This window comes from Puntigrus tetrazona, chromosome 23, assembly GCF_018831695.1.
Source record: "Puntigrus tetrazona isolate hp1 chromosome 23, ASM1883169v1, whole genome shotgun sequence".
In the NCBI taxonomy this organism is placed as follows: Eukaryota; Metazoa; Chordata; class Actinopteri; order Cypriniformes; family Cyprinidae; genus Puntigrus; species Puntigrus tetrazona.
In genome coordinates this window covers 13639680-13658606 of record NC_056721.1, presented here as the reverse complement: position 1 = coordinate 13658606, position 18927 = coordinate 13639680, and the positions used below count along the sequence as shown (strand labels likewise).

At 38.5% G+C, this 18927-nt stretch overlaps 1 protein-coding gene across 13 annotated transcripts in view; it reads right to left on the bottom strand.

The window, feature by feature from the left end:
• Nucleotides 1-18927, bottom strand: part of agrn (agrin) — a 208220-nt gene that overhangs the window by 88566 nt on the left and 100727 nt on the right. For all 13 annotated transcript variants that reach the window (XM_043224201.1, XM_043224202.1, XM_043224203.1 and 10 more), the window contains one exon: nt 7428-7643. In XM_043224201.1, coding sequence (XP_043080136.1) covers nt 7428-7643 — 216 coding nt within the window. The remainder of the gene's footprint in view (nt 1-7427; nt 7644-18927) is intronic.

Here is an 18927-nt window from a genome sequence, read left to right as displayed (position 1 = left end):
ATTTGACATTTTTATGATTTAATTATCACCTCTCGAAACCCAGTTTGGGGAAACCTTGTTTTAATGTCATGTTTAGCACTCTTCTCGAGGTGTTTAACAAAGAATGGAAAGTATATTGTCATATGAGTTAAGTTAATCGAAAAGTGATCAAAAACGTACTCAGAATACATTGTCTGACAGAACAAATACACTGATCAACTTGTTTTACGATTTAAACAACCAATCAGACTATTTGATCTCTACAGCATCAAAGAGAAATGAGAACAGTATTTAAAAGAAATCTCTCTCAAAGCGGCTGGCCTCTCCTGCACCTGTGTGCTCCGTGGAGACTGTAAGAGACATAAAGAGCTCTAGAGAGGGTCATGTGAAGGATCTCTTTGTCACCAGAACCCCGCTGGCTGATGGGAAGAGCCGCTCTCCTGCATTAACCTGAGAGAGGTTGGCCAGACACCTCTGTGATTACTGCAAAAAGCCTTGAGTGGACACAGGCAGGTATTCATGAATGGCTTTGTGCACACTTGAATGTGCAAGTGTGTAAAGTGGCCTGGCTCTGTGTACGTGATTCAGGAAAGGTCGTGGAAGAAAAGGACATCATCGGAGGGAAATGTAATTACGAACCGAAATGAACTCATCTTGTTTAGAGGTACTAGTCGTTTGGAAGAGGATGTCTCGTGAGGAAAATAGAAAAAGGAAAGGGTAAGAAAGAGGACAAATAGCAGCTTATTATTATGAAGACGACGGAAAAGGTAGTGGTTTTCCCGTTGGCGTGAGACTGTGTGCTACACAAACAGGAAGCTGTATGTAACAGTCAATAATCATTATCTGGCACAGCGAGCGCATGTATTTAAGTAAGGGAGTGCATTCAGATGTTGTTTTCAAAGGTAAAATATAATCATACCCAATCAGCTGTGATTGTTTCTTTAAGGTGCCTTTATGATTTACTTTCAAAAGCACAGAATGTGTCCTCAAGCATACTGAGGTCATCAAATATCAAGGAGCACGGTAGACATACTGTACAGACAGGGCTGGGAAGGTTACTTTTAAAATGTATTTCGTTACAGATTAAAAAATACTTTGAAATACTTAAGGTAAGGGGCATATTAACTTTGATGTTTTTATATTAACCACCTCTAAATAAACACCTCTGAATACATTTAAAACTATAATAAACACATAAATAAATAAAGGAATTAAAATTTTCAACTCAACATTTGACCATAGAAATAAAGGGAGAAAATAATGATTAATAAATTAAATATGAAACTAAAGCCACCAGTAGGTGGTCACTGTCTTGATCCGTTCAAAAGGACTGATTCATTCAAGAATCAAGCAAGTGATTTTATTTATGCATTTTAATTATTCTCAACTGATTCGTTCACAATGCGGCTTCACTCAAGAAGCAAATGTTGCTCACAGACGTACAACTATTCTGCTGTGGATTTATTTGGAAGGCAGTGGTTATTTGCATTAAGTGTTATTAAGTTCTACGGGGGGCATAGCACACTCAAATGAAATCAAAAGCACCCTCGGTTAAAGCTGTAGTAATTGTCTTCCAGCAGTCATCCAGAAGCTGAGAAAAATCGCTTTACATCAATATTACAATAAATAAATGACATTAAAAATCCAAGTAATCACTTTGGTAATCTAAAATACTTTTTGGATGTAACTGTATTATGATTACCACCAAAATGTAACTATAATGAAATACAGTTATTCAAATGTTGTATTTCAAATTCGTAACGACTTTACATGTTTTTCATTACTCCCCAGCCTGTGTACAGACGTGGTAAATAAAGGGTAATATATACTCTATTTAATTAAAATTAGTGCAGTAGCTATCACTCACTTCATCAGCAGCCTTGATTCCATAATTTATTTCCATAGGGATAAAAAGATAAAATAAAATAAAAAGAGCCACGAACCAAAGCAGCTCTGAGATGAATCACATTACAAAATATTTGAAGCAAAAAAAACAATTGACAATCAGAGAAAAAGCCAAAGGCTGTGTACGTCTTTTATAACATGAAGAACTACATGAAGCTTTGTAAATGGCATGTCTATGGATCTACTTATAGATATACAGAGTACAAAATGCTATACAGTAATATTAGGAGAGATTCCAATTTTGTTACTGCAGAACTAAGATTTTCTATAGAGAAAGTAAATGCTCTGCTGTGATTTTTGTTGCTCCAATGATCAAAATGGCTTATGAATATTAATTATAGGGCATTAGGAAAGTGGCCATATTATGACCACACAGAATACGATTAATCGATCGACAGCTGATGAAAATGTCGGGTTTAAAAACAGACAATTTTTATGCAGCCGCCTACATTTTTATTCAGTGCACTCTGGTCAAGCAAATGAAGCTCTTAAAATACAATTATTCCTGTCCAAAATTGGGCAGGGGGGTCCTCAGAAATTTCTGAAAGTGGTAGAAATGTTCTAATGGTTTGTTGCACTCAATCCTCCACTCCAGTGCGGTAGGGGTTAAAAATAACAATGCATTATTCAGGCCAGTCAAATGCATGAATACATGAATAAGTTGTAAAAAGCGTCTCCCATCTGGTATTAGAAGCGAGAGCGTGGAAAATGTGCCTTTTTAATGTGCCCGTCCTGCTGTAATCTGCCTTATCTCACTTCAACACTACATCCTCCCCCTTTGGAAGTGAGCAGGACGGCAGAGAGAGAGAGAGAGAGACAGAGGAGAAGAGTGAGAGAAACAGATTTGTATAAGAAGTATCCTCATTCTCCAGGGGATAAGCAGCAGAATGAAGCTCCGGTGATGGCATTGATCATATTCTCGTCGACATCTGGGTGTATTTGTGTGAGCCTATATAGAGTAGCTGTGTGGAAGAGTTATAAGACAAGCTGCATGTAATATACCAGATTTGAGCCTGACGCAACCCAATACGGGGGTCCGAAAGTTTGAAACCACATTAACAACTTACAACTCAAAATGCGAAACTGCCAATTGTTTTTGCTCCAAGCATGCGCAGAGCCCTGAGCAGATCCACTCAAACCCCTAATACTATTTACCAGAAGCATTCTGGATCATATTAGCAACATTTTTCGGATGAGAAGATCACTCCGGTTTTCAGCTGAACGAGGTTTTCAGAAGAAAAAAAAAAAAAAAGATCTCTGTGATGGATGTTGCTAGATCACAGAGTATCTGCTTCCAGAATTCATTTAGAGAACTCCATTATTGAAGGAGACTGTCGATCTTGCTATAATTGTTTGCCAGTGGACAGGCCCAGACCGTGTAGTAGACGCAACCCAAGCTAAATTTAGTCTGAGAGCGAGGAACCGCGGGGTTTTTTCTACAGATGGAGTAAGGAAGCCGAGAAGCCGCTGATGAGTGTGAATTGAGTCTCTTGTCACGGAGACAGGTGAATGTGTTGTGGCGGGCGTCTCCACGCACGAGCATGGGAGCCGACGTAGGGGTGGAACAGGGTGAGCGAAAAACTCATTTGCACGAGGCAAGGCTGGCTATGTGCCAACGGCGGCGGCTGCCGAGCTCAGTGGCCGTGGAGGTGTCACCAGGACCCGAGCTGTGCCTGAATAACGAGCCATCACGGGGAACAATCAGCCAAACAGGATGTTAGTTTTCACACCACATCTCTAATAAGGGAGGCAAAAGTGCCTTTATGCTCACCTAAACCATTAACAAATCCTTCAAGTTGATGAGTGTGATATAGCATTGTTAAACAGCATTTATCTAATACCAATACAGACAAACCTATAAACACGACAGTTGCAGACTGAGAGGGTATCAGGGTATCAGACGTGTGCTGATTTTTTTGTAAGTGATCTAACTTGAATTTTTGCTCGGAAAACAAAAAGTGAAGCATAAGAAAAGCAAAACAAAATGACAAAAACAACACCACAAAACAAACAAAAAACAACAACAAAAAAAACATAAAATAAATAAAACTCAGAGCAAGTATAAGCCACGCCTTTTAGCATCGAGCTTTAATAAATAATAATTTCAGAATAAATAATTAAATGTATATGATAGCTTTGCTGAAAGGTAACACTCTTTATGTAACACTAGTGCAACACATATATATGTTGCACTATATAACACACACATATACATCCAAGCATTATTAATCAATCATTTCTTTGAACACATTCTGTCCTTTTCTTCAGAGATGGATCACTACTATGATGCGTTCAAACAGTATATCCCTATGCTACTTAGCCTCGGGGTAAACTCAGAGAGTTGCTTTAATATTGACTAAGATGTGTTTGCTGAAAGATCATAAATCAACATTCTCTCATGGCTGCTGCTGCAACTGTTACGTGCTTGGATGAACGTCAGCTTTGACATTATTAAAGGACAGTAAAACACGCATGCAGTGCGCCATGACGTGCGAATCGGTTGACGGAGAGCGTGAAAAGCAACCGAGGGAGAAAAACGGCCCATATGTGTCCAACGGTATCAACACCTGGAGTTATAGCAGGTAAAGGATCTGAGAGAAATGAGCCATACTTCCCAAGTGAAGGAACACAGTTTCAGCCGTCAATAACGGGACAAACATATTGATTCCTCCATTAAGCAGCTTCCCATGATACCCCGAGGTTAAGGCTTTTCCTCCCCCGCTCTTCTGTACAGCAGAATAACCTCATTTAGACAACAGAAGCCGACAGTTTCAGCCTCTGCGGCTAGTTTAAGTTGTAGGCCTGGTTTAGGGAGTGAATATTTGATGCACAGATTTTACCTCCTCCGTGCTGTGGGTACTCAAAAGCGGTTTTCATCAGCGGAGTCAGGCTGGAGGTGAGGAGACGTTAATGTGTAAAAAAAAAAAAAAAAAAAAAAAGACAGAGTGAGAAAAGAGAGCGCTCCTGGCAATCACAGTAATTCCAGACGTGCTCTGCACACATATGATCAATCCTTTCATTGATCAATCGCTCTGGCCCAATGCTCCGCTGCGCCGCTGCCAATCCAGACGAGTTCCAGCATACGGCCCCCAGAAATGAGCTTCACACACACACACACACTCCGCTTCTTTCCTCCGCTCGCTGACTCTCTGAATGACTGACTGACTCACTCACTCACACAAACAGCTGGAGACTCTGTTTACCCACCGGAGTTCAATATTATCAAAGCACCCACGCTCCCCTGCTCATCTTTAGAAACAGGGCACCTCTCTGTATTTCTTTTTCTGCATCACCTCCTATCCTGTGCCTGAGGTGCGAATTAACCCTTTGCCACCCCTGCCAATGCAGTGTGAACTGAAAAAACCTAACCAGCTATAAACATTTTCCTTCAGGCCACTTTTGATTCAGTTTCCAAATAATTATTAATCGGCATACCAATTTTCAACATTGATACTGATTATAAGAAATGTTTCTTGAGCAGCAAATCAGCATATTAGAATGATTTCTGAAGGATCTTATGACACCCTGAAGACAGAGGTAATAAAAAAAGAAGTTTTACTATTACAGGAATAAATTACATTTTAAAATGTATTATAATAGAAAGCAGGTATTTTAACTGGTTACGGTTTTACTGTACTTTTGATTAAATAAATGGAGCAGTGGTGAGCATACAGACTTTTCAAAAGCCTTTAACTTTTATATTTACAGTTATAAAATATTTAGAATAAGATTTACTATTACAGAGGTGGCCAAAATAAACAGAACAGTAGTATTTTCACCATCTAAAAATGGCTATTACGCTTGCAGTAGTGTGTCAGTAGGAAATATCAGTTTACATTTCCAAACGTTCATTTTGCCATTAATTGTAATATTCCAATGAGATTTCTGTTTTCAAAAGGAGTCTGACAACAGAGAAATCTGATCTCATCATCATCCAGTCTGTCTGGAAAGACATGAAGAACTGAGAAAGACTAAATCCAGAAAAAATGCGGAGAAGACATATCAGAGATAAATGAATGTTCGCAAATGTAACTGATCTTTCCTTCTGACAAGCTACCACAAAAAATAGAAACTGACTTAAACCCATTTTTCGCTGGTGAAATTAATACTGTTCTAATCATTTTGGCAAACACTGTACGTATTCCAATAATATTACATATTTATAAAAAGAAAAAAAAAGGCCAAGGGTTAATTTCGGATACCAGTGGAGTAAAACTTGGCAAAAGATGGCTGCTAACCTGACTCTCATCTCCCACCTCAACCTCTCCGCCCAGGAGAGACGCTGAATCGTCCGTTATCTATGACCGCTGATCCCATTTGAGAGAGATATGACCCCTGATAGCCACACTGTCAATTTCATTAGCGCAATAGCAGGGATGCTACTGCCCATTAAAGTCCTGCCGCGGAGCCAGGGCCGATTAGCATGGAGCCGAACTTCAGCTGCATTAACACACCGGGACAGTGTGATCTTTAACACGCTTCTCAATGGAGGCTGGAGTTCACTGGTAGGCTGGAGCTCTCGTTCCTCAGGACTGATCATTTCCTGCTAGACAGCATGTGTGGTGGCTAATTACAGCTCTTTGAAGGCTTTGTACGGCATGTTCCACCGAATCACGTAATTACGGCTCACGCTGGCCAGGCCCACTGCCACAGAGCCCGCTTAATGACGGGCCGCATTTCACATATTAGTTATCATTCATGGAATGAAACTGATTGGAATATACATGATGAACAGCGTAGAAAACACTAAATTCCATTTATCCATCTATCTATTCCAGCTAACTATAATCTGTCCATGTGGGGATTCATGAATATGGAAACTGCTATAAAAAAGGGATAATTATTGTTTTTGGCATGTATTTAAAATGCTTGAATAAAAAAAAAGGAAAAGAAAAGTGTGAGCAAGTGGAAGGTGTTAATATAATATCTCACATGACCCCGTTGTAAAGTAAATCTAACTTTTGAGAGTACTCCAAATTAGTCTAAAATTAAAAAAGAGCCAATCAATAAAAAAATTGAAATTTTCACTAAATAACTTTTCGTGCAAATCACAGATTTTTTAATATGTATGTATGTATGTATGTATGTGTGTATATATATAAACGGACTAATGCAACTTTTTGTTTTACAAATGAACATTTTCATTTTTCCTTTGCACAATCACTGACAAAAAGAATGTGCTAAAACATTAAACTTTTTATTTTACAAACAACGCATTGCCTTTATAATAGCACGCTTACAACTTTACTTACACTACTGTGTAATGTTTCTGTATAAAAAAGCGTAGCTGCCTTTACATTCGACGAAGGCTGCCCTCATCCTATTTTGGGGTCCATGGCATAAAAAAACTTCTGGTTTAAGAAACATACTGTTTCACTGGGGAAATGCACTGTCAGGGCAACCAAATATTTTTCTAGGAAACATTTTTGTTCCACGGTGAAAAAGACAGTTTGGAATGACATAAGGATGATTTTATTTAAAGAATAACAGTCGGGCTTTTCTCACAAGTATAGATAATGGCTTTTGCACGTGACTAGACTTACCACAGGGTCCTTTGCGCATCACCTTGATACGTCTCTGTGTATTGCACTGGGCCTTCTCCAGCTCACACTCATTGGAATAGGTAGAGGAGTCAGATCCACACACCGGCGCCACCACAGACGTGCATACAATCTTTTTACAAACACACTCTCCTTTAGATGGGTCAGTCGGGTCTCTCTCACACACCGCTCCAAATCCACACAGCTTTCCTCTGCAACCTATGAAGAGACACAGACATAAGAATCAATTTTAGAAAGCCACAATCATGTGACAAGTGCAGCGTTCTAGAAGACTACAGTCATATGAGGGCGGAACAAAAGACCCTTGTAAAACAGCTCATGCAAACCAGCACTCAGTTTAAAAACTCTTTTAGTTAACGCATGACCTTTAGAGCTTCTGTCTGAAGAGACGTGCCACATTATTATCATTGCTTTCTTTTTCAGAATCAATGAAAGCACGGTCTCAAAACAAGCACTCTGCTAGGAAGACCTGGTTTTAGATAGCGCATTCTAAAATGAAAATTGACATAATTTAACATTCTATACCTGCATGACATTCTTTTGTGAAACAGAACGCAAGCTTTCAAGCTTCGAAAAGAACACAAAAGCATCATCATAAGTCTTCTGGAGCCATGTAAATAGATTAGAACTTGACTTATACACCGAAAGTATTGACCTCCTCTTTAGTTTTCCTTGGAGGTCATGAGAGAAGCTTTGATGTCCAATTTGTAAACAAATCAATATTTTGAGTCAAATCTTTTTAATGAATCAGTTATTTTTAACAAAACCAATTTGAATGAGTAAATGTTCACATTATTAAACACATACTATTAACATTATTTCAAGCATACAGACTACAAACATACATATATACTGTACTTATAACATGCACATAGAATATGGAGAATTAGCTGTACGTGTATGAATCACGTTTATTCTTTCATTGCGCTTGTATGTTCATTTTGAATCACTAGTCCTTGTTCAGAGACATTTCATATTTTCTGGGGTTCTCAGAACTGAAAGTTGTCATAATTGGCTAAACTTCTAGTAGTGAATGGAAATGATGACAAAAATAATTTTGTCCCAGTCCACAAAAATCCACAATAGTATTTTTATACTGAGAGATAGATTACATTGGTCAGAAGAGAGAAGGATGACAAATCTGCTATCACTCCCTCGGTAGTTGTATTTGAATCACTCATGCAGCCATATATATATATATATATATACACACACACACACACACACACGGGTATGTGTGCACACATTTTTGATTTGCAGTATATTAAAGAGTTTTTGTGATCTAAGGAGATGTACAGCATTACAGTTATTTTCTTATTCTAAATCAAAGCAAACACATGTCTATACTGAGAAGGCCTGTTTTTTTATGAGTGATCTTTAAAACACACACACACACACACACACACACACACACACACACACACACACACTCTCGCTCTTTCACTTTTTCTTATCACGGACTAGCAGAACAGGTCCAGACAGGGTGGCATGACCACTTGAAATGCTCCAGGATCTGTCTAGCTGTTCCTGATCACTGACTTCACTTCGTACAAGAACACACAAACACATAAAACACACACATACACACAACTTTCCCTCGTTTCTGATACTGACAGGTGAGCATCTGTGTTAACTCCTCTGAGACGGTTTCGTTCTATTGCTTTCCAGTCTCACAACTGCCATCAAAACACAAACTTCCATAATTCCCCCAGGCAGAGTCCACTATGGAACTGCCACAAACTGATTGACAGCCATCAGGTAAACGAAATGGGCACCTTTTCTTTTTTTTTTCTTCTTATCAGTTGCCAGCTACCTACACAGAATCACACATGTGGAACGTAAGCGTGCACACATGAGCTTGGGGCGTGAGGAGAGTTGCATTTAAACTCTGCTGTCAGTCCGACACGCACACCTGCCCACTGTTGTCTCCTTACACTGTGCTTGTCACCTCTGTGCCTGTTTGAGATTCATCGCAGCACTGTGCCGGCCCGGCCCTTTGTTGATTCTGAGTAAATCAGGTCAAAACCAACAACTTGAGGACACAGTCATAGAGACTCCGTGAAAGCCTGGGGATCTCAGTGGGATTGGGCTGCAAAGGACGGCACTTCCTGGAGGCGCGCTCTTCAGTCGCGTATCTAGAGACTAATTAAAGAGGCTGGTGTTATTCCTATTATCTTACACTGTATAAATTAACGTTCAGAAGAAAACAAGAAAGAAACTGAAAAGCAGAAAATAAGTCAATTTGTTTTCTCAATCATTATGTAATTTTGCTCCTCAAGTAATAATGTTACAACCAAATCGCTGTAATTATTGTAAACCACTTTTTTACAATTTGCACAAAAATCTATATTCGACAGGCAAAACTGGCAAGCCTTAAAGAAACTTATGAGTACATATACACACACACACACACACACTTGAGGGAAAATATATATATATATATATATATATATATATATATATATATATATATATATATATATATATAGTTGCAATATTAAAATTCTGGCCAATACAGGTTTGATGTTGTGTCTGATGACTTCCAATATCAAACATTCATACTGTTTTGTATAAAATAAAATAAAATAAATAATACACGCACGCAAACACACACTATTTTTTTTCAACAATATAAAGTTTTATCAATTTGACAAATTCTTGCTGAAGAAAAATTATTTTCTTTTTAACAAAGAAAAAAAAAATCTAATGACCCCAAAGATTTCCATTTGAAATAAATGAAAGGTTTTTATGCTTTTATTAAAGAATCTTACAAATATCCCAATAAATAAATAAGCAGCTCAACTGTTTCCAGCAGTCATAATAAATTAGAATATTAGAATGACTTCATGAAGAATTATGTGACACTGAAGAAGCATTGCATCACAGGTATAAAGAAAATTTTAAAGTATATAAAAATAGAAACATATTGTTTTAAAATGCAATAATAAAATATACACCAATATAAAGTACACCAATATTACACCTCCAAAATCGTTTTGCAAAACGATTACCATCTTTCTGATTATTATGTGAGCCCACATAATAGTATTTCCATCAAATTCATTAATTTACAGAACTTTAATTAAAGCAATTAGAAACTTTAGATGCAAACACTTTTAATCGTGTAGATATTAACAGCCACAAATAAGAAGTCAGTGTTGACTCACAGTGACTCACATTTCCCCACAATCCCTGTATCGGTGGCTGTAGACTGTATGCTTCGCAAAGAGAAATCAAGCGTTTAAACCTAGTGGTTGTTGAGCATTATCAAATATAGATGTAATAACAGAGTAGACCACCAGGATCTAGGGTCAGCGTCTGAACGGTGTGTGACTCTGAACCCTGGAAAAACACACTACGCTGCAGCACACAATCATACTAAATAAAGGCTGTGAGCGTGACAGGTGCAAAGTGTCGAAGCGATGCATATTCATGTTTTAATAATGCATATGCATGTGAAACATCTATTTCTTAACGCTTTTTGAAAGGAGGCAGGCAATCTGAGGTCCATTCCATGAAAGCTTTTCAGCGGCATGCAATTCTCTAGTAAAACGGACTACACTGATTTTCATCCATATGTGCAGTTTACCAATCATTTAATCATTTCGCATGACTTTACGTCAAGTGTTTGATTCGTGCTGCAACACCTGCGCCTTTGAATAAAAGAGTACTTAACATGTAACTCTGTTTTCATCAGAACACACTGAAAAAGCAGCCACAATCTATGCAGATGCTTTATCCAGACCTTTATCTTAACCAAAAATAACAATAACAATGTTAGAAAATAGGTTTATGCTCATTTCTGTGCATTTTTACAATTAGATTACGTTACATATACAAAAATATATTTAGATGTAATATAAATTATATGAATACATACATGTAAATACATATAAATGCTTTCTAAATATATAGTGTATGTTAACTTTTTTTTATTTTGGATGCAATTAATTGTGATTAATCATTTGACAGCACTAATATATGTAAATTACAAGACATACTGTACACCGACATTACACCTCAAAAATCCTTTGGAAAACAATTTCCCATCTTTCTGATTATTATATGAGCCCACATAACAGCACTTCTATCAAATGAATTTACAGAACTTCAATTAAAACAATTAGAAACTACTTATTATACTACATATTCTAATGGAAGGCCTTCATTTATAACATTGATTAATTCTAGATTTTCGAGTTTTTACAAAACAGTATAGAATTTTACCATGGCCAATTTAAGTTTAAGTTATTAGCTATAAAAAGGAAATATCGGCTTTATCGGTCATTATCAGGCAGAATTTGCTTCCTGAAGCATCTCTAGCTCTGATTGGCTGAAATAGTAGCTATTGCGCATTCTGTGTGGAGTGAAAACCTAGTCCTTCAGCACATATTGCTCATTATATATGCATTAGGTACTCATGTCTTTCGCAACCTGCGTTATGTAGAAGTGCGAGTAGAATCTTCCTGTGGCTGCACATTTCTGCCATGATGTCAGCCTAGGCGTTTTGAGCTTCACGCTCATTTTCCAGCCATGTGGTGCCACAGCCATGAGCGCTGGAACATGTTGCCATGACAACAGCCCTAGAATCAATGGGGAAAAGACGTTGTTGGTTTAACAATGGACCCCATTCGCACATATAGATGTGCGTTAACTTGTGCAAATGGAAGCTCAAGGCTTCAGATACATTATATTTGCATTATATTTTATGAATTAAATAAAACTGGAAACTATATAGTGAATCTACATATATAATGCCTGTAGAGTTCTCTAAAATACAGTAATAAATGTCTCTTGTTCACTGCATAAAATGTTCATAAAATGTTTGTTAAACTGCTTCGGTTTAAAAAAAGAGTTGAAGAGACCCATTATTGGTTGTTTTTTGTTTAAAACTGAGTCATTGTAATCATTTCACTTAACAATATTAACAATAATGCAAAATGATGGTCCAGTGGAGGTACACAAGACAAAAAAAAAGTAATATTAAAACACATTATTGGGTTGCTAAATAAAAGGCTGAGGAATAATGGCCTGTTTGTGTAAGTGAGGACACGTTCATCTCCTGGGAGACATCCATTTTCTGAGATATTATTCTAAAAATCCCATTTATAACAAGACCACCAGGGGTATGTGTGATAGACCTCTGCTCTGTGCATGAGTAATGGAGAAAGACTCAGGAGACTTTGACCACTGACTCACGGTGAGGCAAACAGAGCATCAGTTTTGCTCTACAATAACAAAAACTGTCTGAGGTAGCGAGCGATTGGTGTCTAGTAGAATAAGCAGACTTCAGTATAACAGGTTGTACGTAAATCCCAGAGGCTTCCTATACAGATTTCTCAGTGTTTACTGTCTGATAAAGTTATCGACTACTCTGCACTGCAGTTATAAACAGAAGTTATTTGACTGAAGCAGATATTCACTGTGTGAGAGTATGTGTGCAGTTTTATGCAATCTAAACTGCTCAGACTGTTTTCTGGTGGAAGCTAGTCAAACAACCCTTACAGCTTGTCCAAAGATTATCAAGCTTAATTGTTTTCCTAACCTGGTCAAGTTCTCCTAGACTGCGCAAAGCTGACTCAAGCTGCTACAACTAGTCTCTTAACCAACCTGAAGCTGGTTTAAACAAGTCTAACTGGTCTTGCACAAAGATGGTTCAACCCAACCTTCCATTTTGATCCTCCATGAAAATGATATAAGCATGTCGAGTTGATTTCCCATTCTGGTCAATCTGCTTATTTGATCTGGTATATCTGGTCTCTTAAATTGGTTTAAGCAAATAACTGTTTTCCCAGCTTGCAAGCCTCACAGCAACCTAAACTGGTTTATTCAAGTCTAACTTTTCTAAACTGGTCTAACTGGTCTTTTCTGGTCAAGATCTCCTAGCATCCACTGAGCTGGTTTAGGAATGTTTATCTGGTCTTTCAGTCTAATTGGGCCTAGGCCTAGTGTAACTGCTCTTCCATCATCCTAATTTAGTCTAACAGATCTCCAAACTTCTTAAAACCAGAAAACCAAAACAACGTGGGAGACCAAACAATCTTCTTCGAATGTTTTGTCTTAGGCAGGCTTCCCTCTCCCTCTGTTTATTTTGTTCAATTTCACCCTCTTCCTCCATGTCCTTCCATTTCATTACGTTTTATTAAAAACTAAAATGAAGGGTCGGGGAAAAGAAAAACAAATATAAAAGCTGGTGTTATTTTGTTTCTCTGTAGCTATAGATAGTACACTGGGCAAGGGCAGGTCACGCCAAAGACACCCTCTATTTTCTCAGTTTCCACATATAAAAGCCCAATCAATTCCTCTCTCTCTCTGTGCTCATTCCCGCCAGCTCAAGGCCTTGACCCCGGCTTAAACCTTACTGAACTTATTTACCAGCATCGACTCTTGGTTAAAACTCTCCCACACATCACAGACAAAGAGCAAGGGACAGAGAAAAGAGTCAGAATGAAGAAGTGCTGTACATGAAAAGAAGATACACAGAAATGTGATTTTGTTTTTCCTCAAGCATGTTTATGGCAACTGCTTTTAGGAAAGAGAGCCCACTGGACTACCAAAGGGCACTGTAGCCCTGGACAGCTAAGTCTATGATGACAGGGCGGTCAAGGATATACAGTAGATGCAAGGCCCTTTTTCATAAAGAAAAGGTTAGCAAGTAAACTAACAGCAAATAAACTAGATATTTTCAAACCAGAATCATACACTCCTGTCACTAAACGACAATAAAAACAAGATGAAATGGTTAGACTTTCATATGTCAGACAGTAAGTGGGCAGTTTTTAATCTGAATAGATTGCAGCGAGTAGTTAGAAGTCTGGGCAAAAACCAGCACTCCTCAAGCCAAAATATTAAAGATGGAGACCTGAGAGCAGGACCAACTCTGTCACAATCTCATTTTTGGCACAAAAGAAAGCAGACAAGCATTGAAATGATTACAACTTCCTGAAATATACATGAGTAAGTCACTGGTGCCTGGCAGTGATGCTACGCAAGATTCTATTATTTAAAGCCGTCCGGAGCGAGTGTGTTGAGGAGTGTGTCTTCCTCTCTCACTCAATCTGAATAGCCTACTCTTTCATGCACATCCTCCTTTACACCGTGTGTACCCATATTCCCCGCGCTCCCTCTGATCTGCCCTGTAGTCCATCCACATCATTATGTGCTTTTGTTCAACCGATTCACTTAATTTATCCTTTTTCCCCTCACTCAGCTTTTTCCTCCACCTCTTTCTCTCATCAGCCTCATGTATCTCTTCCCCTACTCGCACTTCTTTTTCGACTGAAATAGACGAGAGTGAAGTAATATTGAAATAGGGTAAAATGAAAAGTGAAAGTACATGTTTCCGGAAATCCATTGAGATATTGCACTTGGTGAAGGGGGCGGCATAGGAAGCTTTCAATAATGGAGAAGGATGGGGGTCTGTGACATCTCTTCTGGACTATTTCCAAACCATAGCCAGATGGCTTCATGCTACACCCCCAGGAACACCAAAAGAGCTCCAGTATCCATACACAAATCTGCTAAATTACAGTACACTAGGGGGCGAATTCACTAAACATGGCATTTTAACACACAAAAACTGTTTTTATTTGACTAACCACCGGCAATCCAGTTTAACTAGGTGTTAATGCACTGAAATAGCACTGTGCAATTAACATTGCACTATTAACGCCTGCAGAAAACAGAATTTCATTTAAACAAGATGCTTGTGTACGTTTTAGGCTGTAGTAATTCATGAAGTTGGGGATGCACCAATATCAATTCTGTCTAAAAATGACAAGCCTCTTTTAACATATTTGACCCTAGACCACACAACCTTTTCATCTTTTCACAAAATCTTTTCAAGATAATGATAAATAAATAAGCTTTCCATTGATGTATGGTTTATTAGGATATGACAATTTTTGGCCAAGATACAACTATTTAAAAAAAAAAAATATCTAAGGGTGTTAAAAATTGTTATATATGGAGACAATTTGTCTTTGTTGCGCAAATAAAAGTTCTTAACAATGCATATTACTAAACAAAAATTAAGATCTAATTTATTTTCAGTAGTACATTTACAAAATATCAAAAAAAAAGAAAAAAAAGACCCATAAAATTTATTTTTGACTATTGCTAGACATGTGATTTAAAACAGATTTTGTGGTCCAGGGTCACATATTTTGATGTGAAATTTTTTTAATCCAGGAAAATATCATCCTCTGCTGTACAAAATAAATAAAAAATAATATAAAATTTGGCATTAATCAAATTATCCTAATTGAAAAACATTACATAATGGTCAATATACAGAATATCAATTCGTACCATTAAAATAAAATTAATAAATATTATAAAATGTAAATAAAATCAAACACTGACTGATAACTAATATGGTGCTGATTTTTTTGTTATAATGGGCATACATCCAGGCACAGTGCAGTCAAGCACATTTTCTGCATTTCAAAAAGCAGATTTAAGTGGATCATAGCGTTGTATAGTCCCGTTAAAGTATGCTAGATCATGGTAGAACGCTTCCTCCCCAACTTAGCACTCAAACTGATCTGAAAGATGGGAAACTGCATAAATTCCTTTATTTAATCTGGCGCTTTAACAAAGCAGACTGTGTGTGCAAATGAATCAGTAAGCACAATTAATTTTGAGTAAATTCCTCTTCCATGTTTTGCAATACATTTAGCCATTTCAAATAGGATTTTTTAACAGACTCTGCCAATCGTCATCAACTTCAAATCCTGCCATTGTATAATTTTCTCCTTGGAAGACATTTTCCTTTTTTCAGTTTGATTGAGATGCTTCCAATTTTAGCCCCTGATTGAGGAAAACTGGCCATTTACGATGTTGGATTGCTTCGATTAGGATTTCACTTTGGGTTTTTATGATGCTAAATAAATCCAAGCCAATCTATCCGCAATTTATTCCTGAAAACCTCACTTGTCATCAACATAATTGAAATAAACAGAGCTGGGACATAACCACACCCTTATGTCACGGTGGAGGTCAACAGCTGTGGTCTGGAGGGGGGTGTTGGGGGGTCTAACAGCAGGGCTGGCGAGTGCCCATCTATGCCAGCTGGCCAGCCAGACAAAGAGTTGCTTGGCCCCCCCGGAACCCCACCCTTCTCCATCTCGCTCAACACCCTGATCAATAACCTCGCTGCCGATCAATACCTCCACAAATCACTTCATTTTCTCTTTTTCTTTCTCTAGCACTTACAGCTGGCCGAGGCAGAAGAGAAAGAGAGAAAGAAAACGAACAGCCTGCCTAGGTAAAATGTGACCTGCCCTCCAAACCAAAGAACAAGTAAGTGCAAAATAAAACCCATTAAAATCCACCCAGTATTTCACAATAAGAGAGCTCGTTTTAGCTGCTGTCATTGTTTTTCCTTTTTTATTCCCCCTTCTCCCTCTTCCTTTCTTACTTAATAACTCTAAAAGGTAAGTGCTGAATACGATCGGGCTATTTTCCCGAAATCAAAGTGAACTGCAATGCGCATCCATCAAACTCAACCCGTCTTCTGTTCTATAAGAAAAATAATTCTCCACAGTTATATACATTAAAAGCACAGAATAAACCCAACGGTCAAGAGTTGTGCCTTATAAAAACAAGAATGAAATTAATCATCATCAAAGCCCCTGCAAGCTTTTAAGCTCTCTAATTTTTATTACTGCCCCTTGAGTTTGTTATTATTTTGTTCTCTGGCTTATGTAACCCTCAAAAGTATGTTTTTGCCAAATGGAGAGCAGGGGAAACTATTCAGCACTTCCTTTTTGAGTTTCCAATGACTCTGGTTCACATGCTTTAAAGAGATTCATCCCAACTCATTGTGGATCCTAATATCATTATAGATGAGAATTCTGAGAACGTCTGTGCTCTTTACAAAAGACAATGAGGCAACGAGAACCACACAAAAAAGCATGTTACCGACTGTCACATACACCTTGCAGCTACCCTATAAAGCATTTTCGGCATCTGCTGATTGAATTGCATTCCTCTCAAATTTGCTAAATTTTTCCCCTCCAAAGACGACCACATGATGAGGTATAAATGCAGCGTGATTTATGACACTGAAATAGCTATGTGCCATCATTTATCTTTGCATCGATAAAGCTGTCTGTTGGTGTGTCTGGAGTCACGAATACGACCAAAACTATTGGAAAAGGAGAAGGTGGGAAAAATGTCCACCATTCCCAGCTCCTCGCATACTTTGAAGGGTTAATATAATCCTTTTCTGCTTCCCCCACCCAACGTGACCTTCCTCTCCTCGGCTGTCCCCGCATATATCACTTTTACTGGGGACTGCTGAGTGGGATTTGCCAAAAGAAGGGGGATTTAGCTAACGATATCATTAAAAAAGAGTGCCTGTGATGTGAAAGTGTGGGAGAGAAGCTACGATCTGAGCGACGGTTAGCAAAAGAAATGGAGCGAGGGTGACAAACAAGACCATCAGGCGAAGGCCAATGCGTCATGAGCTCCAGATCAGAGCTAGACTCGGTCTTTGACGCAGGCGTCCCAGCAGGGCATATTAAAGCCAATTACCATGGTGAAGAAACACTGCCCGTCCACCGTCCACCCCATACTGTATCCATCCCCTAAACCCAACCCTTCGATAGCTCTTGGCAGCATGTTACTGCACTATCCGTGGCTCGATGGCAGCTGCGAATGGTGGTGCCTCAATTCCCTGACAGGTTTCCATCATGTAGTGAACAGATGGAGTTCTACACCCCCATCACACCAGTTACACTAGCAGTTCTCTTTCCTCTACTTGTGAGAGAGAGTGAGAGGAGGAGAAGGCTAACACCCACCCCACAGCCACAAAAACTGACCTTGCTTTAAAAAGCCTCTTCTTGACGCTGATTTTCGCTCAACATATGCGCTTCCGCTGCAAACGAAGCCATAGATTTGTTCACCCAAAATAAAGTGAATGCTACTACAAGGCTTCTCCCATCATTTGTGGTTGCCAGCAAGAAAGCTGCTGCATTTGGTAAAGAGATAGCTCAACTAAAAAATTCTTCCATGATTTATCCACTCTTGTGTCAATCCAAATCTGTATGACATTCGTTACGTTTTTTTCATCAATACAATGAATGGTCCAATCATGTTTTCCATTCTCATTATTTGGACAAAAAAAATCTTCAAAAAAACATCTTTTGTGTTTTATAGAAAAAAATACAGTCTTGGACAAGGTTTGGACAACATAGAGTGAAAAGTAAATGGCGTGGAAAGAGAAGGAGACCTGCTGAGGTTTTGAGCGCCCCTGCTTTTGAGAGAATCCCAATGGAGGGTTCTCTAGAAGACTGACTGAATGTTTGGAGGTGGAATGGACAGGTGGTGATTGACAAGGTCTCAAGGGTCTTTGTAGAATCAATGTTAGCCCTTGTAACAGGTACTGACGCCTCAAACCACCCAGCGTAATGTCGGCCCCTGGGCCTCCATCTCTTACCCAAAAACACAGTCTACTGAGCGGGTTTTACATCACAAA